The 25,465-nt window shown below is 54.2% G+C and overlaps 1 protein-coding gene across 37 annotated transcripts in view; it reads left to right on the top strand.

Moving 5' to 3' along the window:
- The first annotated feature begins 3,830 nt into the window (after positions 1-3,830).
- The window catches only part of EVI5L (ecotropic viral integration site 5 like), a 33,198-nt gene continuing 11,563 nt past the window's right edge, over positions 3,831-25,465 (top strand). For 14 of the 37 annotated variants that reach the window (XM_021083907.2, XM_021083905.2, XM_021083906.2 and 11 more), the window contains exons 1-10: positions 3,831-4,009; positions 16,542-16,725; positions 18,394-18,583; positions 18,915-19,139; positions 19,219-19,293; positions 19,915-20,040; positions 21,293-21,436; positions 21,612-21,701; positions 22,802-22,899; positions 22,983-23,043. In XM_021083907.2, the coding sequence (XP_020939566.1) occupies positions 16,574-16,725; positions 18,394-18,583; positions 18,915-19,139; positions 19,219-19,293; positions 19,915-20,040; positions 21,293-21,436; positions 21,612-21,701; positions 22,802-22,899; positions 22,983-23,043 (1,161 nt within the window). In that variant the 5' untranslated portion in view covers positions 3,831-4,009; positions 16,542-16,573. Of the gene's footprint in view, positions 4,010-16,078; positions 16,391-16,541; positions 16,726-18,393; positions 18,584-18,914; positions 19,140-19,218; positions 19,294-19,914; positions 20,041-21,292; positions 21,437-21,611; positions 21,702-22,801; positions 22,900-22,982; positions 23,044-23,682; positions 24,948-25,465 lie in introns of those variants that run through there. The other 23 variants (XM_085013046.1, XM_085013043.1, XM_085013034.1 and 20 more) reach the window with 4 other exon arrangements.

Raw genomic sequence — 25,465 nt, 5'->3', positions numbered from 1 at the left:
GGAAATAGACTCCACTTCTTCATAGGAGTACTACCTATATTGTGCCCTTTTTGGCTCTTTATGAGACAAAATATGAGGGAGTTCCCACTGTGGCACAATGGGATAGGCAGCATCTCTTATCGCCAAGATGCAGGTTCAATCCCTGGCACGGCACAGTGGGTTAAAGGATGCATCTTTGTGGAAGCTTCGTCATAGGTCACAATTGAGGCTTGGATCCAATCCCTGGCTCAGAGCTCCATAAGCCATGGGGCAGCCAAGAAAAGAAAAAAAGAGCAAGTATCAGTTCTGAGCCCACATTAATCAATATTCACAACAAACAAATTTTAGTTTAGTCCAGAAAAACATTTTGCTTGTGCTAAAACTTGTTATCTGATAAATACTGAGAGAAGAGTATTTTAATACATTTAAATGTGCAAAATTTGACTCTGAAGAAATGACATCCACTAAAAAACAAAACAAACAAAACAAACAAACAAAAAAAAAACAACCATGGAGGTAGAATTGACAGTTGGTAACAATTGGACAGAAAGAGCCCAATTAATGAATCAAATGTTTACTGCAAAAATCACATGGAAAAAGATGTTCCTGATAAAAATGATTTCAATCAAGTAAAAACATGGGAGGAAAAAAAAAAAATACACTTGGGAAGGGTTTAAGTACACCGAATAGCAAAGTGATCCAGGAATCTAATTGGCTAAATGCAGCTTAGGATTCAAACGTCTTTTCCAACAGAAATGTGTTGGATTTTTTCCCCCACTGTGCTTATAAAAATGGAATCAAAGCATCTCCAGAATAAAACCATCCTTTGTGTGAAAATGGCAGGGTGGGTGTGAGAGGGTCAAATGCCCTGTGTATCTTCCTGGTGTTTAATTTTATTCCCCAGACACTAGACACCACTAGTTTCTAAGAAAGCCCCCCAAAACAATCTGGCCATGACCTCTTTCTGTGCAGCCCTGGACCCCACCCAGGCTTGTGCCTCTGAGGCCTCTCTGTCTCCCAACTCCAGGAGCAGTCCAGGTTTTTCTGTTCCTTGGTAGTTGTGGCTCACACCAAACTCTTCTGCCCTGAGGTCGAACCCCAAGATTTTGTCCTTTATTATGGTTCCTCAGCACTTCCACACTGAGGGACCATGGGCAGCCAGGTTGTCAGAGTTTGTCCCATAGTGATGACTTGGCCCTCACCACACACTGGTGTCCCTCTTGCCTTCCTGATTTAACACCATGCATCCCATCTCCAATCATGTCCACAGGGCCCCTCCCCAGCTCCCAAGTCCACCCAGGAATGGGGACAAGGTCCACGAGATTCACTTCAGCCTCATACTCTGCAAATCCAAGATCACCCTCTGACTTTGTCAGCACTATGAAATGTCCAGCACATAAGCTGGCTTTAAAAGAAGGGTGGCCAGGAGTTCCCGTCGTGGCTCAGTGGTTAAGGAATCCGACTAGGAACCATGAGGTTTCAGGTTCAATCCCTGGCCTTGCTCAGTGGGTTAAGGATCCCGGGTTGCTGTGGCTGTGGCATAGGCCGGCAGCTACAGCTCCTATTGGACCCCTAGCCTGGGAAAATCCATATGCCGAGGGTGTGGCCCTAGAAAAGACAAAAAATGAAATAAAATAAAATGTTTAAATAAAAGAAGGGAGGCAGGAGTTCCCGTAGTGGCACAGTGGAAATAAATCCAACTAGGAACCATGAGGTTGGGGATTTGATCCCTGTCCTCACTCAGTGGATCTGGTGTTGCTGTGGCTGTGGTGTAAGCCTGCAGCTGTAGCTCCAATGAGACCCCTAGACTGGGAATCTCCATATGCTGCAGGTGCGGCCCTAAAAAGCAAAAGAGGAAAAAAAAGGGAGTCAAAGGAACGTTCTTTAAAAAAAAATAATAGGGATTTCCCGTCGTGGCGCAGTGGTTAACGAATCCGACTAGGAACCATGAGGTTGCGGGTTCGGTCCCTGCCCTTGCTTAGTGGGTTAACGATCCGGCGTTGCCATGAGCTGTGGTGTAGGTTGCAGACGTGGCTCGGATCCCGCGTTGCTGTGGCTCTGGCGTAGGGCGGTGGCTACAGCTCCGATTCAACCCCTAGCCTGGGAAACTCCATATGCCGCGGGAGCGGCCCAAGAAATAGCAACAACAACAACAACAACAACAACAACAACAACAAAAGACAAAAAGACAAAAAAATAATAATAATAATAGGATATTGGGGATATGGGCATGTGGGAGAGAAGGAATGCATTATATTTATTTTTACCACCAAGTTTTTAGAAATATGTTTTGAGGCTTTTCTTTGCAGTTACAGAATTTTAATAGATGCAGTGTAGATAGTAAGAGAGAGGGAGGGAAGGAAGACATAGGGAGAGGGAGTGTAGACAGGGGCAGAGAAGGTGTAGGTAGACATATTAAGAGAGGAAACAGGGACAGAGAGAGGAGACAGACACACTGTAGATGGTACAGAGTGTAGAAAGATGCAGCGACAGATGGACAGAGGCAGGGAATGTGGCTGGGTGTCATTCATTGTTCCCCAAACCAGAAGAACCCCCCCTACCCACTATTTAGAAGGTTGAGACCTCAAACCTCAGAAGGTCCTGACACTCCCCACTCTGGGTTCCAGCCCTCTCGTTTCCATGTCCGTCTCCCCACTTCCAGCCTCCATTGTGAACTTACCGTGTCACTCTCTCTTCTGTGACAGGTGGAAATGTGTCATTTTTGCTAAGTCTTGCCGGCTATCAGTAACTGCTTCTAATGCCCCACAAGGGGCCAGCCTGTTTTGATCGTCCCCTAAACTTCCTTTTCCTGTTGATAGGGTCTTGGCCTGCCATTCGCTCATTCATCAGTTACAAGCAGTTCCCATGGGCTGGGCCCCTTCTCAGAAACGCTGGGGATCCCGAGGAGACCTGACCTAGGTCCTGCATTCCACACACACCCCGTCTAGATGGGGTGGGGGATGGGAGGGCCGTGTCCCAAGCAAGGATAAAAGCGTGCTCAGAGTTTAATGCGGGAACAAGATTCTCAGCCTCAGAGAATATACTTAACCCTGACTAGACGAGGGCAGGGGACCTGCCTGAGTCTTTGGTGTGACACCCCAACCCCAAAAGCCCCACCGCTAGCACCGAGTTGGAGTTAGTGAAGCTGCAGTCCCACCACCTCCCCGCCGCCTTAGGGATTTCTGGCAACCCCCCTTCCCGGACCCAACCCTTTAGCCTCTACCTTATCTGCCCCCGCCCCAACGATGATCTAGGCCACGCCCCTCTCAGCCCCGCCCCTATTTCATTCACTCCAAGCCTCAAGCCCCAAGCCCCACCGCCCCGGAGGCCAACCTCAGATCAATCTCACGAACTCATTGGCCAGAGAGCGTCCCTTCACCGCCCTCCTTCAGTGTCATTGGCTCCCTGGGTGTCATTCTTCTTTATAGAGGCCCAACAGTTGCCATGGCCAAGGTTTGAGGGGCAGATAATAATGGCCGTCCCAGGACGTCTCGTTATTGGGCCAAAAAGCCCGGTTCTGGGCGGGGCTTAGACCCAAACGCTTGCCTGCCCCTGTCTGGGGTTCCTTAGGGACTCAGCCTTCCCTCAGAGACACACCCCTCTCTCCTCGCTATTGGCCCTGCCATGTGTTGATCACCAGGATTCCACATTCCGATAGGCAAAACCACCCGTCCCTCACTGCTTCCCTAAGTTTAATTCGCTTCTCTCCTTAAAGGAGTCAACCTTCTGGCCGTAGCCAGGGCCCTCCTTACGGAATGTGCACGGATTGGCCAGGAACACCGTCACTCCTGGCCAATGGGCGGAGCCGGAGTTCCTTGGGGCGGCGAATTGGCTGACTGGGCCTCGGGGGTGGGGCAGCGGCTCCTGTCAGCGGGTGAAATGGCAGCGGCGGAGCCGGCGGCGGCCGCGGTCCCGGGGGGCGGCTGAAGGGGCCGGGCCGGGGCTGCGGGGTGAGCGGCGCGGCGGGGATCCGGCGGCGCGGCCGGGGACGGCTAGGCTCGGCACGGCGATGGCGGCGCGCTCGGCGCAGGTAGGTAGGCGGCGCGGGCCAGGCCTCCCAGGCGCCTTCTCAGGCCCGCGGCTCCGCGCTGCGGCCCGCGGGGGCCGGGCAAGATCGGGACTCAGGGCCCCCTCTCCCCAGAACCCGCGCTGGGACCCCTTGGCACTCCTAGCACGGACCCTGGCCGTCAACCTCGGGCCCCGGCCCCTGCCCACCCTCGTTCCCGACGCTTCCCGACCCTCAGGGGCCCTTCCCCGACACCTCCGACACCTCCGGGCGTCCTCCTCCGCGGCGCAGCCCCCTCCCCAGAAGCTTCCTCGGGCCCGTAACCCCTGACCACCCTCTCTACTGACCCTCAGGACCCCTTCCCGGTCTCTTCAGGGCTCCCTCTGCCCCCACCCCGCAGACCCGCCCCCTACAAGCGCCCTCCAGGAAGCGGAGGACCCCCGCCCTCCCTCTGTCCCAACCCCTCAGGTTCCCCTCTCATCTGTAGACCCCCTTGCCACGCCGTCCCTCCCCTCACTTCACATCCTATCTCTGGGCTCAGACGTACCCCCATCCCCAAGGATACCAGCCTTGGAGCCTTCTGACCCCACAGGACCCCCCTCTCCAGTCTCTGTAAATCAGGATTTCTGCTCACAGGCCTCACCTCAGCCTGATTGCCCATCTGCCACTCCCAGCAGCCCCATGGCCAAGGGCACCCCTGAAAGCCACTCCTGGGGTCTTTCAGCACACTCCAATAGCTCCACATACAGCCCTGATCTTGACTTGTCTTGATCACTGCTTCCTGAAAATCCACCTTCACCTCATGCTCAGGACCTCCCTACAGATGTTCTGAACCCCCTCCCCCACCTAAGGACACACACCTTTCAGAGGGCCCCACTCACACATTCAGGTGTGCGCATGCCACACACACCTGGGACCCAACAAATCAGTACCCATATACCCCCAACAACTCATACGGACAGACCCTGGACCCCTCACACACAGACATTCAGGAGCCCCTGACATGGACACACACACACAGGGTCAGACACTTTTATCCTCAACACAGACCCAGGCAACTGGGACCCTCTCCCAACACACCCACATTCACAGGGCTCTTCAGCGCTTTAGCATGCCTCCTCCTTGGACCAAGAGCTCCCAGCTCAGGCAGAGACTCAGGCAGCTACCCAGCCTTCCCAACACACCAACCTCCCTAGCCCACTCCCTCTCTGGGGTCCTGGAGGTGGCAGAGTGACCCAGAATCTCCCAGTACCCTGGTGGACACCTGCCCTAGGCCTCTTCCCCCTTGTCTATTTCTCACCACTTTGCCCTTCTTCAAAAGGAAGGATGCTCATTCTCCCTCCTACACCAGTGTCCCCAAAAGAACCACTGTCTGCCTCCTGATTTATGCCACCCCTGGTAGAGGGCTGGGGGTACAGACTGCTCCTGGCCCCGGTCTTGGAGTCTGACCAGACGGGTAGGACCAGCATCCTAACCCCATCACTCCCGCTAGCCTCAGATGGCAGGGCCAGCACTGCTACCCAGGGACAGCCCCTGACAGCCACGGGAGCTCTTTCACCCACGACCAGCGTATCATGCCAAAATGAAACAGCTTCCTTCTATCCTGGCATCTGGGACCCGGTGGGGCTGGGTTTGGGCCTGCCAGAAGCTGACAGCTCTTTGTTAAGGAATATTTCCAGAAGGGAAAAATGTGCTGAAGAGGCTCGGGTGGAACCCGAGTGAGTAGTCGGCTTGGTCTTTTCCCTCAGCCCGGCTGGGATGGAGCTGGAAAACCCGAGTCCGTGAGTCTTCCCAGGTGTTCTGGCTCTTCCTGCCCGTCCTGTTCCCTCCACAGCCCTCGCCCTCAGGTCCAACCTGTGGGCTCCCCTGGGCTTCTGTGCTCGACTGCAGGTGGTTTGGCCCTGGCACAGAGACAAGGCAAGGCAGAGAGGAAAGCAGATCACAGAACTGGCGAGACAGTACTGCCAGGACCACAAGGAGTGAGGAGAAGCCCCAGGTCCCGCCTGAGGGGAATCCAGATCAGTGCTGCCTGTCTGGACTCCTTTGGCTAATATCAACGTGCCTGGGAAACCCCAGAGAAACAAGCCCAGGCTTCTTTGTGGATATTCCCCAGTGGATGCTGGATGGCTCTGGGGGAAAGTGCATCTTGGCTTGGGGCCTCAATTTACCCATCTGGAAAATGGGGAGAGAAGTCCTGAGACCAGCACTTTGTACCTCAGGGGAGCCATCAAGGTTAGGCCCTGGCCCTGAATGTCCCCTGAGCATCACATGGAAGGGGTCAGTAGGGTCCAGGAGGGCAGTTGCCCATCTCTGGATGCTGGCAAAGTCACTGGCCAGCCTGGACCCCTGGTTGTAATTAGCTGATGCCTCAGCAGGTAATGGCTGCCTTTCCATGGCTGAGCTGTACCTCAGGAAGCCAATTTGAGAGATGGTCTGTTGTGGGATTTGTGGCCACACAGAGACCTCCCAGGGGGACAGAGGGTAGTCAGGGGCCTGCTTGCTGGCAGTGCCCACACCCCACGTGCTGCAGGGAGGAGGGAACAAGGAGATTCATTCCTGAAGGTCACGAGGCATGCAGGAAACAAACTCCACAGCCTCCCCAGGGGGGACTTTATGCAGATGTGGTGGGGTCAGAAGGCTCCCAGAGGTAGACTGTGAACTCCTTAGGAAAATACAAGCAGGCTCCCAGGGAGGGCTTATGAACCATATCAGTGACCTTTTACCCTAGACCTGGGGTCCAGGTCCGTGCCCCTGTGTATGTGCTTTTGATCATGCAAGGGGCACAAAGGATCATGATCTCAATTTCCTCTTACAGAATGTAGGTGCTGGTTATTCCAGGTGAGGCCCCCACCACATATGGGGAAGCCAGTGAGGAGGCTGGGGGACGAAGGAATGTCAGGTGTGGCCCCTGCCCTACATCTAGAGACCCTCTCAACATCAGGAGACAAGAGCTTAAACCAGGAGGGCACGCTGAGCAGATCGTGCTGCAAGCTAGGCCCCATTTACGTATTATCTCATTTAACCCTGCAAACAACCCAGAGGAACTGCCCGTTCCTCAGCATCACGTCCTGTGTGGAAGCGGGAGACAGATTAATGTACAGCATGCCATGAGAACAGAGCAAAGGGCCCTGCGCATCCCTGGAGCATCAGGGGAGGTGGAGCAGGGATGACGTATGGGCTGAGAGAGGAGCTCTCCAGGCAGGCGTGGCAGGGAAGGCTGTTCCAGGCAGCCGAGGCGCTTGGACAGGGGCCCAGGCAGCAGGAGCAAGTGTGGTACATGTTGGAAAGTGCGCCTCATTTGATGGGTTTCTTCCTATCAACCTTCATGCCCCAAACGCAATCTACAATGCACACGCTGCAGGATGCTTCCTCATAAAGGATCGGTATTGGGGGCTGAACTTGGAAAGGCAGCAAACCCCACCCTGCCTGGGACATGGGTGGCACGCGGGCTCTAGAAGCCAAACAGAGGGCAAGAGGGAGGTTAGGGAGCTAACTGACTCGCCTGGGCTGAGGAAGAGCTTGCTCCCTTCCTGGGAGATCCAAGGGGCATGTTGGCACACCTCGCCCGTACTTTTCATTCATTTCTCAGCCTGCTGTGCTCTGTTTGTGAGATTGTTTCATTGAGGGCTGTCTCCCACACCAGCCTGCGAGACCCAAAAGGCCAGGGCGCATGTCGGTTCTTCATGGTTGAGTCATTGGTGAGTACAGGGCACATAGCGAATGCTCAGTAAATACTTGGATGGTTTTAGGAGTTCCTGTTGTGGCTCAGTGGTTAACAAATCCGACTAGGAACCATGAGGTTGCAGGTTCGATCCCTGGCCTCAGTCAGTGGGTTAAGGATCCGGTGTTGCCATGAGCTGTGGTGTACGTTGCAGACGCTCCTTGCATCCCGTGTTGCTATGGTTGTGGCGTAGGCCGGCGGCTACAGCTCCAATTCGACCCCTAGTCTGGGAACCTCCATATGCTGCAGGAGCGGCCCAAGAAATGGCAAAAAAGACAAAATATATATGTATATATACTTGGTTTGTTTTAGCAGCTGATAAGTCTTTCCTACTCACCCACTTTTTTTTTTTTTTTTTTTTTTTTTTTTTTTTTTTTTTTTTTTTTTGAGGCCACATCCACAGCATATGGAAGTTTCCAGGCCAGGGATTGAATCTGAGCCATAGCTGTGGCCATGCAGATGCTTTAACTCACTGTGCCAGGCTGGGGATCAAACCCTTACCTCCGCAGTGACCTAAGCCACTGCAGTCAGATTCCTAACCCACTGTGCCACACAGAGGGAACTCCTCACCCACATGCAGCCTTGGCACGTGGAAGTTCCTGGGCACGTGGAAGTTCCTGGGCCACAGCAGTGACCCGAGCCAACAGTGACAACACTAGATCCTTAACCTCTAGGCCACCAGGGAACTCTGTGTGTGTGTGTGTGTGTGTGTGTGTGTGTGTGTTTTGCCTACTGACACACTTCTGAAAGAGGTCCTAGATCTCTTCTGCAGAGAGAGGCCGGGTCCATCTGATTGGAGAGGTCCCACAGGCAGGGCAGACCCACCTTATCCCCACACCTGGTCCAGCCAGCCTTTGCAGCAGGAAAGATGCCATCTTGTCTTTAAGAGCCGAGAGCCGTTATAAGATGCCTCTTCTCTTATCCACCTCTCCCTGGAAGGCTTACAAGGGCTTTACATTTTTTCCTTTGTCATTCCCAGAGACACTGAAATATAGAGAAAGGAGACATTGCCAGGAATGAGCCTGTTATGGTGGCAGAAAGTAGCTGGTGACCTGCAAGGAAGGAAACTTTTTTTGAGGTCAGAAGAGAACCCACAGATCATAAGGGTCCACCCCTAAGATTTTAGCCTGAGGGTATTTGGTGCTGCTGCTATTATTACCAATAAGGATGATTATCGTCTTACTGTGTTTAATATTTAAACAGGGCCACCCTGTAAGGAGTGTGCCTGCTGAGGAGAGGTTTGTTTATTCTAGTGCCTGATGGTGCACTAGACACTGAGGATCCTGTGGTGGGCTAGACAGCCCCTGCCCTTGTGGAACTTGCCATCCAGCAGGGAATACATTTTATGGGGAATATAATATTTATGGAGGTCCACAGGTTTTAGCTCATATATTCCTTCCAACAAAACCTATGAGGAAATACTCTAATTTAGCCCTGTTTACCTATGAGGAAACTGAGGCAAAGTGTCTCATACCCAGATCAGAAAGATAGAAAATAGCAGAGAACGGATTTGAACCCCAAAGTCCTCCTGGAAAGCCCAGAGAGCCAAGGTCAGTTATCCACACACAGCCATGGTGGAAGGTATGCGGATGTGGAAAATTCCGCCTGGCACAAAGGAGCAGCTAGAACCGGGGATGAGAGGAGGGCAGGCAGTGACTTCTGAATTCCAACTGCTGTCCTTGTTATCCAAGGGGGAGCTCACCCACCAAATGCCCACCCCATTGCCAAGGGAGAGGACCTGAGACGCCAGGCTGTTTCCCCAGGAGTTGAGGTCAGGCAGGACCATGGTGGTCTGCTGGCTGGACAGATGGGGTTATGTGACATCCTTTAAGGACTCAGATTCAGAAATGACTGTGGAAGTTCCCTTTGTGGCTCTGCAGAAACAAATCTGACTAGTATCCATGAGGATGCAGGTTCGATCCCTGGCCTCGCTCAGTGGGTTAAGGATCTGGTGTTGCTGTGAGCTGTGGTGTAGGTGGAAGATAAGGCTTAGATCCACATTGCTGTGGCTGTGGTGTAGACCCGCAGCTGCAACTCTGATTTGACCCCTAGCCTGGTTTTGCCTACTCACACTTGAAAAAAAGTGTGTGGCCCTTAAAAAAGAAAGAAAGAAAGAAAGAAAGAAAAAAGAAAGAAAGAAAGAAAGGAAGGAAGGAAGGAAGGAAGGAAGGAAGGAAGGAAGGAAGGAAGGAAGGAAGGAAGGACTCTGTGTTTTCATAATCGTTAGAGGTGGAGGGCCAGAAGCTGGGGTGGGAGCAGGGGAGACAGGTAGAAAACCAAAATCAGGAGTTCCCATTATGGCTCAGTGGTTAATGAACCCGCTAGTATCCATGAGGATGTAGGTTCGATTCCTGGCCTCTCTCAGGGGGTTAAGGATCCGGCATTGCCCTGAGCTGTGGTGTCATCACAGGCACAGCTCGGATCTGGTGTTGCTGTGGCTGTGGTGTAGGCCAGCAGCTAGAGCTCCAATTCGACCTCTAGCCTGGAAACCTCCATATGCCGTGGGTGCAGCCCTAAGAAGACAAAAAAAAGGAAAGAAAGAAAACCAAAATCAAAGGAAATTTGGGCTCTTTCTTCCTGCCTCTGAAAGATGGTACATGTACTCTCCCTATTGAAAACTAATGACTGTCGTTTACTGAGGGCCCACTACTCTCGGTGTTTTGCATTTATTATTTCTAAAGTCAGAGAATACAGAGTGACCACTTATTGGATCAATTTAGGGCAGAGGCTCTGGAGTCAGAAATCCAAGTGCAAGTGCTTCTTCCCTTCTAGCCTCATTGGGAGACCCTGGGAGTGACCCTCTGCTTTGCCAGGGCACCTCTTGTGTGTTATAGCTGCCCTTTACTTTTCTGTCTACATTGGTAAAGAATCTTCTTTTTTAAAAATTTATTTTAAAAAGGCTTCAAGAGTTCCCATGTTGCTCAGCAGGTTAAGGATCTGGCATTGTCACTGCAGCAGCTCAGGTTGCTGCTGTGTCTTGGGTTTAATCCCTGGCCCAGGAACTTCTGCATGCTGCAGGAGCGCCCCTCTCCCCAAAAAAATAGATTTTAGCTTTTAAAACAGTTTTAGGTTTACAGAAAAATTGAGAAGCTAGTACAGAAAGAACACACACCCACACTGGTTCCCCATTAGTAATATTGTAGGTTAATCTGGTACATTTGTTGTAATTAATGGACCAATATTAATACATTATTTTTATTAACTAAAGTCCATACTTTATTCAGCTCTCCTTAGTTTTTCCCTCATGTCCTTTTTATGTCCCAGGACCTCTCCCTGGATCCCACATGACATTTTGTCATCATCATATCTTCTTAGGTTCCCCTTAGATGGGACAATTTTTTAGGCTTTCCTTGTTTTGGGTGACTTGGACAGTTTGGAGAGGACTAGTCAGGAATTTCCTAAAGTGTCTCCTAATCTGGATTTGTCACCTGTTTTTCCCATTGTCTTGGGGAGAAAGACAGAGACAAAGTGCCTTTCTCATGTCATCATATCAAGGGCACATGCTCTCACCGTGACTTAACCACTGATGTATTGACCTTGATCCCCTGGCTGAGCAGCACAGAGATTTTAGTCTTCATTTATTCAGCAGGCATTGATTGTGCACCTGCCAACAGCCAGATGCTGCATTAGGGCCTTAGGGGAGAAAACGAAGAAGACAGGTCCTTGTCCCCAGAACATTCACAACCCAGTAGGGTAGGCAGGCAAGTATAGAAGGAATGTGTCTTGGGCTGAGCTACAGAGGTAGGTATTTTCAGGGAAAGAGAGGAGAGAAGGGAAGCAGCACACCGGCGGCAAGGGTGGGTGGGTGGGTGGCAAGGGGCGGTGTGGTGCAGGAAAGATTTCACAGAAAAAAATACTCAGATGAGGCCTTTGAGAATGCCTTTCCAGTCAGAGGAACAGCATATACAAAGATACAAGAAGAGTTAGGTGCTTCTGGTGGGCTGAGTGTGGTAGGGCTGGAATGCTGGAGGAGGCGAGGCTGGCAGGCCTACATGTGCTGTGTGGAAACATTTGAGCTCCATCTCAAAGTAGGGAATGGCTCAGCGGTTTCAGGCAAGCCCAGGAGGGTAGCAGCAGGATCCTCCAGACCCAGGCAGGCCTACCTGCAGCAGGAGGAGGGGCCAGCTTAAGACAAGAGAACGTTGAGTTTGAAGAGCCAGGAGGGTCTTCCTAAAATGCCAACCAGGAGTTCCCATCGTGGCTCAGCAAAACAAATCTGACTAACATCCATGAGGATGCAGGTTTGATCCCTGGCCTCGCTCAGTGGGTTAAGGATGTGGCGTTGCCATGAGCCGTGGATCTGGATCTGGCTTGGATCTGGCATCACTGTGGCTGTGGCGTAGGCTGGCAACAACAGCTCCAATTTGACCCCTAGCCTGGGAACCTCCATATGCTGTGGGTAAATAAATAAATAAATAAATAAATAAATAAAGCGCCAGCCCAGCCAGACTCCTGCCTGAGCCCACAAGGCCTGGAGGGGGTCTGGCGCCTTCAGAACCCTCCAGCCACTCCCTCCCCACCTGCTTCCGCACTAGGGTTCCTCTGCCAGTGACCCATCCCTTATCACCTTTTTTCAGAGATACTCACATAAAAATTCACCCTTTGAAAGTGAACAGTTCAGTGGGTTGTTTTTGTTTTGTTTTGGTTTTGTTTTTTTGGCTGTGCCTGCGGTATGCAGAAGTTCCCAGGCCAGGGATCAAACTCATGCCATAGCAGTAACTCAAGCCATGGCAGTAACAATGCTGGATCCTTTACCCACTAAGCCACCAGGGGACTCCCCAGTTGGTTTTATATTCACAAAGCTGGGCAACTGTCTAATTCCAGAACATTTGGTGACTCCGAAAAGAAATTCTGGAAGCAGTTTCCCCAGTTCTTCCCACCCCCCAGGCCCCAGCCTTTGGCAACCACTAATTGACCTTCTGTCCCTCTAGAGGTACCTATTCTGGATGTTTCACGTAAATGGAATCACATCACTTGTGATCTTTTGTGTCTGACTTCTCTCACTGAACACCACGTTTTTGAGGCTCATCCCTGTTGTAACGCACATGGGTTTCCTACTTTTTTAGGGCTGATTATTATTCCACTGTATGGATGGACCACATTTTATTTATCCATTCACCCATCAATGGACATTTGGGTTGTTTCATTCTTTAGCTATTGTGAAGAGTGCTTCCGTGAATGATTGTTACAAATTCCCATATGGATGTAGATTTTCCATACTCTTAGGTAGATGCCTAGAAGCAAAATGTCTAGGTAACTCTTTGCTTACCTTTTCAAGAAACTACCAAACTGTTTTCCATTCTCTCTTTATTCCATGAGTTTTCCTCAATCTATAATAGAAAGATCAGGTGAGGAGTTCCTGTTGTGGCTCAGCAGAAACGAAGCTGGCTAGCATCCATGAGGATGTGGGTTCCATCCCTGGCCCTGCTCAGTGGATTAAGGATCAGGTGTTCCTGTGAGCTGTGGTGTAGTTTGCAGACGCGGCTCATATCTGGCGTTGCTGTGGCTATGGTGTAGGCAAGCAGCTGTAGCTTGGATTCAACCCTTAGCCAGGGAACTTCCATATGCCACACATGTGGACCCGGGTGGGGGGAGGCTCCAGTGATTGTTTTCTGGTCTGTACCTACCCCCCCGGGACAGGCAGAAGCCCAGCAGTCCTCAGTCTTCAGCGAGGTGCCTGGGACCTGGTCAGCATTCAGGAAATATCAATGGGCAGACGGGTTCAATTCCTCAAATATTTCTTATACCAGGCTCAGCTTGGGGCCCAGAAGTAGCAGTGACCCAGAAGGTGGCAGAATTGAACAAAGCCTTTCAGGAGCCAGTTGGCAATCTTGACCAGTGCCAAGGAGAAAGGAAGAGCGGGATGAGGGTGTCACAATCACCGACATCTCTTTGGTCATTTAACTCCTGAGAGCAAGCTTGCCAAGGGCATAGAGGGATCAGGGCCAAGGCAGGGCCTGTGGAGGAAGGGGTGCCATGCTGGGCAGAGGCAGGAGGAGGCCCCGAGGCCAGCCTCTCATAAACTAGATGGGGAGCGTGGCTAGCAGTGTCCAAACACCACTGCGGGGGAAGAGGAAAAAGGAGGTGGAGGAATCCCTGGCATCTGGGCCTTTCTGCAAACCCCTTCCCCCTCACCCCTGTCCCCAAACCCAGCTCACGGCCGGTCTCCTCCCACCCTTGCAGCTTGGCTCAGCTTCCTAAGCCATGGGCCACCACATAGGGGCATGGAGGGTAGTGGTGGCAGCAGGGACAGTGTTGGGTGGCCCACTGACCACGCTACAGGGCCCAGGACCCCCCTTTGGGTGGCTGCGGTGGAGCAGAAGCAAAGGGCATTGAAGGTGGGGGCATGGAGAGGCTGGACCAATGGTCCCTGCACACTCTGGGAGACCTGCCTTGTCTTTGCGTCTCTGGGGCCGGGCCAGCAAGGGTGGACGCTCACTCCTCTTTCCACTCCACATCCCCATACCTAGAACAATGCCTGGCCCTGAGGCCCCCAGTAAGCGCCAGGGAAGGAGGAATTGAGCCAGTAAGGATCCCAATGGTCTAGAGAGGGGACAGGCCCCCCCACAGAGCTAGGATGGCAGCAAGCCTGTGTCCATCCATGTCTACTTGGTTTTAGGCATGGGGAGATCTGGTCAGTGCAGGAAGTGTGTGTGCATGTGTGTACATGCACAGCCAAGCAGGTGTGTGAGAGAGTGTATGAATGTGCATCTGAGTGTGTAAGTGTGCCATTGTATGTCAAATCATGTGTGCGTGTGCATGCAAAGCGGCATTAATGTATCTTTGTGTGAGATGGTTTGTGAGTATGAATGTACATGTGTGTGTCTGCATGTGTATCTGAGTGAGTAGGGTGTGAGTTTGTGTGTGAGTGTGAAGGAATGTGTGTCTGGGTCCACATCTCAGGAGGATGGCTTCCAGGGCTGGACAGCATTTAGAGAATCTAGGGATGAGTCAAGAGAAAGTTCCTGAGGGATCAGAAGTTTCTGCCTCTCAGACTGCAAATTTTAGCCCAGGGTATTGAATCAATTTGATTTCTTGTATGAAATACACATTACTATGTGATAAATATCTGAGCAAACTCTGCTAGAGGATAGCCCCTAGTCATTTCTTTTGATCAGAAACCCAGAGCTGAACCATTCTCTTGGGCTCTTGGGCTCTTTGTAGGCCGGGGTTGTGGGGAAGGCAACATGCTTCTGAGGCTTGGATCCTCTGGGCTCAGCAAGGAGACAGTAGGCCCCAGCCCCAGCCCTGGCCACACATGGTCTTTTTTTCTCTGAGGCCCCACAGCTATACTTATGAGGGTCCAATGCTTGCTTCAGCCACCTCCCCTCCCAGCTCTGAAGTCGGGAAACCCACGCTGCCTTCCTAGCCCCTCCCCACCCAGAGAGAGCCTTCCAAGTCAGCACTTGCCCACAGCCCATCTCTGGCCCCGGCTGGCCACAGACTTTGACTCTGAGGGAAGCCCCGAAGTGGCCCCACCATCCTTCCCGCTTCAGGAATGATTAACTGCTGGCTGGGTGGCATTTCATGGCTCTGTCTTTGGGGCAGGTGGCCCCTAGCCAGCCAGGCAGTGGGAGGAAAAGCTCTTCCAGTTCTGGTGGGAGCCTAGAGTTTGTACCACTCGCCAAAAGCCAGAGCCCTCGGTGCCCAACAAACTTGGGGAGCTACAGATCCTGGGGTGGGAAGGTTATGGATGCCCCCACCTCCCACAGCAAGAGAAAAGTGGTACCCCCGCCCCCCCGTGCCAGGGCAGCATGGTAGAAGGAGACTAGAACCAAATGCATGGCCAGGGTCAAGTCCAGATGACCTGTGGACCCCCCGGGTATTGGCTTGGGCTGTGGAAAGGTGCCCAGTGACCTCAGGGTGCCAAACAGATGAGAAATGGACTGCTTTCATCCTGTGACTGTCCTCCTGCCGCCTAGTGGAGCAGATGCCCCCTGCTCCAGGAACTGGATGAGGGCCTCTCTGTGGCTGAGCTGTCAAAGCCAGGTCAGGCAGGGTCCAGGAGGAGCCACATTTCAGACACTGGTCCATTTGAGTCCAGAGGCTTTGTTTCCAGCACGGTGCTGAGCTGCTTGTCCTGCGGCAGAGGGGAGAGGCCAATATCCCTGAAGCCCCCTGGAGGGTGGGCCCAGATCATCCTTAGGAGGAACAGGAGAGATGGGCAGGCACCCACCTGGCACATAGCAGGCCAGGCTCTCACTCTGCGGCCACCAGGGCACAGATTCCCAGCACTTTGACGTGTCCCTGGCTTCCCAGCCCAAGGGGAGTCATGTCTTCCGGCCACTGGCAGCCCCAGACAATTAACAGTAGAGAATAATTGCTTCTGGCTGTGCCAGCAGCCCACTTTGGGTGATGAGACAGGGAAGGTCAGATGCTGAGGCAGGGCTCCCAGGACAGGCCACAGCCGGGGACAGGGACCAAGGCCATCAGGAAGGGCCACCAAAGCAGGGGTATCCATACCTCTAAGGTCCCAGCAGGGACCCTGAGTAAAGGGGAGCCTTGGCCCTTGGCACTGCTAGAGACTCAGGGGCATCAAGTTGAGACTTGGCATTCATGCCCAGGGAGAGCGGGACAGCTCAGGCTCTCCTGTCTCCATCCAGGCATCTAGACTACAAAAGCAGGAATCCCAGTAGCCAGCACCCAGAGCGGAAGGAGATGGCAAGGACATCAGCTAGGCTGAGGTGCATGGGGATTGGGGGATGACCAGGTGGACACACCAGAGGGGGGAAGCCTAGGGTGAGGAAATGTTCCCAGGTGAGCAGCAGGCTCTCTGGTCTAGAGCTGGCGGGACAGGATGCGCCAATTCTGACCACACATGTCTCTGGCCCCCAGACAGAGCTGTGACTTGGTCCTGCTTGAGGCTGATGAGCCTGCCCACCATGGCGAGCCCCACTCTGAGCCCCGACTCCTCATCCCAGGAGGCCCTGTCGGCCCCCACCTGCTCCCCCACCTCTGACTCCGAAAACCTCAGCCCTGATGAGCTGGAGCTGCTGGCCAAGCTTGAAGAACAGAACCGGTGAGTTGAGACCTAAGGGACAGGAAAAGGCCTCGGGGGTGCAGCCTGGGCCCCAGATAGAAGTCCCTGGGTACCCTCCTCATACCCAGAGCTAGGCCTGGCCCTGGACAAAGTAACAGCTCCCACTAGAGGCTTGACAAGGATATCTTCCATCTCCTCCCAGCAGATGGTTCTCCCATTCATATGAGGAGACCAAGGTATCAGGGAGCCCAGTGAATCTGGCCGTGGCTTATCTAGCCTTTGCTGGAAGGAAGAGTAAAGCCTCAGCCTCTGGAGTTGGCCTTTCCCTCTGGCTAGCACCCTGTTTTAAAGTGTAGGTTTGATTATGCAGGTATAACAAGGCCAACAGGTCAGGGGAGGACTGCCATTGAAAAGACAGTTTGTCAGACTCACAGACACAGAGAATAGACTTGTGGTTGCTGGGGGGAGGCGGGGTGGGGAGGGTTGGGATTATCAGATGCAAACTATTACGTATAGAATGGATAAACAACAGGGACCAGCTATAGAGCACAGGTAACTATATTCAATATCCTATAACAACCATAGTGGAAAAAATTATGAAAAATAATTTTTTTTAAATGTTTAACTAAAAAAAAAAAAAAAAAGAGAGAGAAAAAGAGGAAGTTCCCATTGTGGCTCAGCAGGTTAAAAAGCTGACTAGTGTCCATGGGATGCAGTTTCAATCCCTGGCCCCACTCAGTGGGTTAAGAATCCCTTGTTACCGTGAGCTGTGGTTTGAATCTGGCATTGCTGTGGCTGTGGTGTAGGCTGGCAGCTGTGGCTGTGATTCGACCCCTAGCCTGGGAACTTCCATATGCCACAGGTGCAGCCCTAGAAAGAAAAAATTTTTCTAAGGAAAAGAAAAGACAGTTTGTTACTCACAGATCCTAAGTGGGGGAGGGGGGTGTAACACTCCATGCTGGGCCATTCCGGGCCACATGGGGAAGCACCAGGGCCAGTCAAGAGGCAAAAGGAGTGAGAAAAATGTGTACACAAGCCATTATTGTGGTTTCTGCCAGAAAGAATGGTGAGGCCATGTAAACAGGGTTAGGGACTGGCTAGTTTGCATAACTTGAACAAGCTGAGGGCACAGGGGCTAGTACCCCACCCCAGGGTGATTAGGACAGAGGGATAGTGGCCCAGAGTGCAAGAGCCTGATAACAGTGGGTTCTGGATTGGTTGGTTTGCATATGAAAGGCACCCTGGCAGGCAAGGCCCTGACTGTCTCTGGGAATCTGCTAGACCTGAGAGGGCTCATCCCTCTGGGGTCAGGGAGGCCCCAGAGGTCAAAGTATCAGAAACAGGTTGTTAATACATCCCCTTGCTAGCTGGGTGCCCCCAGCCAGCAGCTTGCTCTCTGTGCACCTTGTCTGTAAATCTTAATAAATCTTAACAAAATCTGCCTCATACAGTTGGTAGGAGACCCCAAGTTTCTCAGCCCAGGGCTGGGCACAGGATGCGACATGTCGATGGCAGCCTCTCCAGGGGCCCAGGGAGCAGGACCAGGGCTCAGAGAGGTTAGAGCACTGGCCAAGGTCACTCTGCAAGTGCCATGCAGGAAGAACAACTAAGACCCAATCCCTGGTGTCCTCTGGGACCCTGGGCAGGAGGGGCCAGGGCAAGAAGCGCCTTCAGCCCAGCCCACCTCCACTGGCCCTCCCTGCCCAGGCTCCTGGAAGCCGACTCCAAGTCCATGCGCTCCATGAATGGCTCCCGGCGGAATAGTGGCTCCTCGCTGGTGTCCAGCTCCTCGGCCTCCTCCAACCTGAGCCACTTGGAGGAGGACACGTGGATCCTGTGGGGCCGGATCGCTAACGAGTGGGAGGAATGGCGGCGCAGGAAGGAGAAGCTGCTCAAGGTGGCGGGACAGCAAGGCTGGGCTGGGTGGGCAGGGTCTGCCCAGGGCCCAGCATGAGCCATGGGGCAGCGGGAGCAGTGGGAAGGAGGGAGTGTAGGGAGGGGCTGGCATCCCAGCCACTCGGCTGCTTCCCACCCACCCTGTTCCGCAACAGGCTGGGGCAGCACATTCAGCAGCATGGATGCTGGGTGTGGTGCAGTGGCTTGGCCATGCTCTGGGCCACAGGCAAGCCTGATCTCTGAGTCCAGGCTGGGTGGCCCAGGGGGGAAGCTGTGCTGGGACTGAGTCCAGCCTGGCCTCCTGCTTCTCCCCTACACAACCCTGTTGCCAGGAGCTGATCCGCAAGGGCATCCCGCACCACTTCCGGGCCATTGTGTGGCAGCTCCTGTGCAGCGCCACGGACATGCCAGTCAAGAACCAGTACTCAGAGCTGCTCAAGATGTCCTCGCCCTGCGAGAAGCTGATCCGCAGGGACATCGCCCGCACCTACCCGGAGCACGAGTTCTTCAAAGGCCAGGACAGCCTGGGCCAGGAGGTCCTCTTCAACGTCATGAAGGTGAGGCCCCCCACCCGGCGCAGAGAAGCACAGATCCCACAGTGAGACTCTGCCCAAACTCGTGTGTGTTCCTTTGCAGGCCTACTCCCTGGTGGACCGCGAGGTGGGCTACTGCCAGGGCAGCGCCTTCATCGTGGGCCTGCTCCTCATGCAGGTAGGGGGCCTGGGGCCAGCCCACCCTGGCTCTCTCTGCCCCCGGGAGGTGGACAAAAGCAGAGGGTTCCCTCCATCTGGGTCCTGCTAGGGTCAGAGCCTCCCTCTCCATCCTCCAATGACCTCTGACAGTCTCTCAGCCAAGCTCCCAGGGGGTGAGCACAGAGGGCTGGCTGCCCGACCCATCCATTGTCCTGTCCTGCACTCAAGGAGCAGGCTCCCCCTCTGGCGGGGGGCATAGGTCAGCCAGTGTGGTGTTTACGAGGCTGGGAGTTTCCTCCAGAGAACCCAGCACACTTAGGAAGGGGAGAACGGAGACAGCTGGGAGTGGACCAGAAGATGTCTCCACCACGGGCTCTGGAGGCTGCCAGACCTGGGGGTCAAGTCCCAGCACTGCTGTTCCCTGCCAGGCGGCCTTCAACAGGTGACTTCAGCCTCAGGAGTTTTCCCCTCAGTGAGACAGGGTGAGGATATTTACCCGAGGTTTGCTGGAAGGGTCCAGGCAGCCCGGCCCTGTCCAAGTTCAGTAAAAGTAAATGGAGCAGAAACAGAGGAACAGCGGGCGCCCCCTCCCACCCCACCCCCACTCACAACCCCCGCCCACCCCCACCCCACCCCCCAGATGCCCGAGGAGGAGGCCTTCTGTGTGTTCGTGCGGCTGATGCAGGAGTACCGCCTGCGGGAGCTCTTCAAGCCCAGTATGGCCGAGCTGGGGCTCTGCATCTACCAGTTCGAGTACATGCTGCAGGTAAGCAGGCTGAGGGCGGCCCCCACCCAGTCCTCTATGCTAGCCCTCACCCATGGGTGCTCAACCACCCCTGTGAGTGACTGAAAATTCCAGGCCTGAGAAATCACATGCAGATGTTCCAGCTCAGCAAGGGACTCTACTCCCCAAGGGACCGTGGAGCACTGCCCTGAAGCCCTGAAGGATGCTTTGAGTGACGGGGCGGAAGGAGCGGGGATCCCCTTGCAGTGGGGTCAGGGTCGAGCTCCAAACTCTCAGAGCTCTCAGACACACCCACAACCCCTCCCTGTGGTGGCGGAAGGAGGGAAAGTGTTGTCTGCCTGCCTGAGCTGATTACTGGAGAGCTGAAGCCGCCTCCGTTTATAGATAGCAGCCCCCGCAGGGCCCCGCTCCTGGCTGGCAGAGCGGTGTGTATACATACACACACACACACTCAAGCCTGCTCTAGAAGCCAGTCACAGGTGGAGCCCTGCACTCTGCGCCACAGGTGACAGGTTGTGCCTGGTTGTGTGAGCCACCTCCTTGGGCCTGGAGGACAAGGAGGGGACTGGTAGTGCCAGCAGCAGGGGGCCCAGGCCCTCCGAGAAGGAGCCATCCCACCCCAGGCTGGGTGGGATCATGGCGAAATAGCTGACCATCACCAGAGAGCCCCTGAGTCTGGGAGGAAGCCCAGGGCAGGCGGGAGACTGCCCCCGAGGATCTATTCCCCAAGGGAAGGACCTCCAGGAAGTCCCCACACTTTCTCCAGCCTCAGTCTCCCCAGTTTCTGTCACTTCCCAGCAATCTGAAGTTCAAGCCAATCAGACAGGCATCCTTGGAGTACTGCTGGACATGAAACACAAAGCATGGGGGGTGAGGGGGCAGATAATGGGGGTGGCACGGCATGGCAAGTGACGAGATACAGGGTGAGCCGTCATGGGCTTACACCACATCACCCCTCCCGCCCCCTGGGTGATCTTGGGGAGTTCAGTCAGCCCCCTGAGCCTCAGGAGCTCTCCCTCAGGTCAGTGAGGAGGATCCCATGAGCAGCTGGGCTGGCACCCAGGGTGCACGCCCAGCCCTGCAAGCTGCTATTCCTTCTGCCCATGTCCCTGCCTCGTACCACTTAGAGCTCTGGGGTGCTTCCACCCCACCCAGACACAGAGCCCAGAAAAGGCTCCCTGGAGGTGCAGGCACTGGGTGGAGGGAGCCTGCAGGCACAGACAGCAGTACCCAGCACCTTGCTCACCGCGCGTGGCCCCCTCCCCCACCCCAGGAGCAGCTCCCGGACCTGAACACCCACTTCCGCTCCCAGAGCTTCCACACGTCCATGTACGCCTCGTCCTGGTTCCTTACGCTCTTCCTGACCACATTCCCGCTGCCTGTGGCCACCCGTGTCTTTGACATCTTCATGTACGAGGTGAGGACCACACACCGCTTCCTCTCCTGGCCACTCTGGATGGAGTGATTCATGGCCCCGCTGGAAACAATTCCCAACAGGGCCCAGTCCGAGGAAGGGCTGGGGTTCAGGGAGGGGTCAGAGAGCACCCCAGGAGAGCAGGATGAGAGATGCACTGCCGCCGCCACCTTTGCAGGGCCTGGAGATCGTGTTCCGGGTGGGCCTCGCCCTGCTCCAGGTGAACCAGACCGAGCTGATGCAGCTGGACATGGAGGGGATGTCCCAGGTGGGCCAGGAGGACCGGGGTGGGTGGGCACCTGGGCCGGTGGAGGTCTCCTGAGAGATGGGGAAGCCCTGGAGTTCCTGAGCACCCTGATCCTTTCCTATCATCTCTGCCCCCCGAAGTCTCCATGAAGGACTAGGGTGGGCCCTGAGGCACTCTGCCTGACACAGTCCAGAGCCAGCAGTACAGCAGCAGGAGAGAAGAAGGCCTAGGCCTAGGCCATACCCTGGGAGTCCCTCCCTTCCTGCCCCCAGCTCCAGGATCCCCAGAGCCTAATGCGGCAGATAGTAGTCCTACCAAACCATGAGGCCTTGGGTGTGGTTTCGGCCCCACTAACCAGGCCAGGTGAGGCACAGGAGGGGTCTGGGCAGGCTCTCACCCTGCCCCGCCCCGGCCTGCCCCAGCTGCCCCGCCTGCTTCTCCCTGCTGTGTCTCCATCATGCAGGCCCCCGCCCCCTCCTAGCGTCCTCCAGCTGGTGCTTCAGGGAAGAATGCACAAAGGCCACGGTTGTGTCCGCAAACACGGGCATCCATTGTCCACAGCTGCCAGAGGGGGCCAGCTGGGCTGGGAAGCGGGAGCCAGCCTGGCCCCGAACTGCAGCAAGCTGTGTCCACCGGCAGCTTGCACTTAACTCTTTGCTGAGGCTCCAGGGGTTCCAGGCGAGCAGGCAGACCACTGAGGGGTTTTCTGTCCGGCTTCCTCCCCACCCTTCAACTATTTCACTACCCTTGGGCAGTAGCATGTCACCCACTTCCTCTGGGAAGGTCCCCTGTGCTGAGGCTCCAGCCCCACCCCATCCTGGGCCTTTGCCCTCAGAGCTCCCAGAGCTCACTTTTCCCCTGCAGATGGAAGTCCTGGCTGCAGGCAGCTCCTTCTCACCATTCCTGCTTCTCACCCTCACTCACTTGCTCCACACACCCCAACAGAGCGCCCATAAGAGACTAAGCCCTGCCCTTGGGCCATGGCGAAGCCCCAGGCAGGTCGGCTCTGGCTGTCCCTCCTGGTGCACCCAGGCCCCTCCAGGGAAGCAGGACCCAGAAGGGGCTTGGGTGGCCCCAGGCTGTCAGAGCCCATGTGTCCGTGACCAGCCGTGTCCTCACAGTACTTCCAGAGGGTGATCCCCCATCAGTTTGACAGCTGCCCAGACAAGCTGATCCTCAAGGCTTACCAGGTCAAGTACAACCCCAAGAAGATGAAGAGGTCAGTACTGGGTGGCCAGGGTGCTGGCAGAAAGGGGGCCCCCCAGGGTGGGACAGTGAGCATGTTGCCCCTCCCACCTGCAGGCTGGAGAAGGAATATGCAGCCATGAAGAGCAAGGAGATGGAGGAGCAGATCGAGATCAAAGTGAGTCAACCATTGGGCTTGGGGTGGGGATGGGATGCCCTCAGCAGCCCCCTCAGCTAGAGGGAAGCCCTGCTAAACACAGGCCATGCCCCACACTTTCCTTAGCTCTGAGGGGTGGTCGTTCCACCCACCTGCCCTCTCATCAAGTGATTAGATCCCTGGACCAACCCCATCCTTAGGTGACCTGGGCCTTTTCCAAAAGTCACCTCATAGACATAAAAAAAGACACTTGAGGAGTTCCCGTCATGGCTCAGCAGTTAACAAACCTAACTAGTATCCATGAGGATGTGGGTTCATTCCCTGGCCTCGCTCAGTGGGTTAAGGATCCCATGTTGCTGTGAGTTGTGGCGTAGGTCGCAGGTGTGTTTCAGATCTGGCATTGCTGTGGCTGTGGCATAGGCTAACAGCTACAGCTCCAATTCAACCCCTAGCCTGGGAACTGACATATGCTGCAGGTGTGGCCCTAAAATAAAAAGGCACTTTATTCCCCTAAGCAGTTTGCAGGGTTTTAGGAGATCGATGCCAGGACAAACAGGCACAAAGACCAAATGTATATTTCTCATAAAGGGTTTCTGGAGCGTACAAAGCCTTTGATTCCAGACTTCCCTCATCTCGTTCCCTCTGCTTTCATTCCTCCAGATGTGATTTTGATTATTCACTCAACATGCATTTACCGAGCACCTGCTGTGTGCCAGAGTCCCGGCAGAGACTGAGGTCCCCTGGTCCCGGTGGGGGTGAGCGGACAGACACAAACACAAACCCCAGCACAGCCTGGTTGTGTCCTCTTCAAGGGCAGAGTCCCACAGGTTCTGGGACTGGAGTCCCATGCACCAGAGTTCAAATCCCAGCTCTCTCCGGACTGGCTGTCTGACCCACTAGGAGGGTGGATTCACCCCTCTGAGCCTCAGTGTCCACTTCTACAAAACGGGGATGATACTTGCTCTCCCTTCAAACTGTTATTATTATTAACCACCACCACCATCATCATCCCTATCTCCTCTAGAAAGGCAGAGCCACAACCTACATTTGAATCCAGGTCACCTGCTGCCCATACCTGAGTGGGAAGAGAGGGTATCTGTGACCTGGCCCTGTTTGCAGGTTTTTGAGAAATAGTTTTTGTGTCCTGAATGTTTAAACATCTCCCTTTCTCAGGAATGACAGCTTTACTGATGCACCAGTCTAAACACATATGTGTGTCTTGCTCATGCACAGTCAAGGGCCTGCTGTCACATGGTGACCATGAGGGCTCAGCAGTGGGCAGGGACGCAGCAGACCTTAGAGCACATGCCTAGCCTGGAAATTTCTCACCAGAGGCACCTGAGGGCTCCAAGGGCAAGGCAGCTGCCTTTGCCCTTGACCCTGCCCCTTTCCCTTTCACCTGCTTTAAAATGTACCCAGGATTTGTTTTAGTCAGGTATGATAAGGTGAGGGACACAGAGACAACTGCCTCTAAAATAAGAGTTTATTACTCACACTTCCCAAGAGGAGGGCTCAGGGCCACACGGAGAAGCACCAGGGGGGTGTCAGGGGGCAGAAAGAGCAAAGAGAGAGCATGGGCCAGAGCCCTTGTGGTTTCCACAGGAAGAGGTGGATGAGGCAGGGTAGACAAGTTTGAGCAAATTGAGGATTGGCTAATTTGAATAATTTCAGGGGCTCTGGGCTATAGGAATGTTCCGTAGTTGTCCTGGGACAATTGAGGTGGGGGTGGAAATATTGGCTTGGTGTGTAAGAGCTGGATAAGGGAGGTAGATGGGGGTGTGGGTTCTGGATTGGCAGGTTTGCACGTGGAAGGCAAGCTCGCAAGCAGTTGCTTACTATCCCTAGGAATTAGCTAGTCCTCGGAGGGGCAGTCTCTCTAGGATTAGCAAGCCCACGGGATGTCAATGCATCAAGAATAAAGAAAAGAGGAGTTCCTATTGTGGCTCAGTTAAGAACTCAACTGAGATCCATGAGGATGTGGGTTTGATCCTTGGCCTCACTTAGTGAGTTAAGGACCCATGGTTGCTGTAAGCTGGGACGTAGGTCAGAGATGAGGCTCAGATCCTTCATTGCTGTGGCTGTGGCGTAGGCTGGCAGCTGCTGCTCCGATTTGACCCCTAGCCCGGGAACTTCCACATGCCATGGGTGTGGCCCTAAAAAGACAAAAAAAAACCATGTTTTTAAATAGTGCAATTAGTATATAGCCCCACCCCCCACCCCCACCCTCGTAGTCCTTGTTCATTCTCTGGTTTGGAGGAAGAGGAGAGAGGCCAGTTGTTGGTCAGCACATCCATCTCCTCCAAGGATGGCTGAGCTCATGTGTCAATGCATTGAGGCCAGAAAAGGGGCAGGGCAAGCCAGGAGTCAGGGGTCAGGACTCCAGTTCTGGATCCCTAAGAGGGACAGAGACCCATGCCTGAAACAGCTCTGACCCTGGTGAGCT

Source organism: Sus scrofa, chromosome 2 (genome assembly GCF_054392235.1).
Source record: "Sus scrofa isolate SSC_HxYL_T2T_F1_AM1 chromosome 2, Sscrofa_HxYL_maternal_Yorkshire_Landrace_v2.0, whole genome shotgun sequence".
In the NCBI taxonomy this organism is placed as follows: Eukaryota; Metazoa; Chordata; class Mammalia; order Artiodactyla; family Suidae; genus Sus; species Sus scrofa.
Note: the sequence above shows the minus strand (reverse complement) of the source record. Positions and strands in the feature narration are given on the sequence as shown.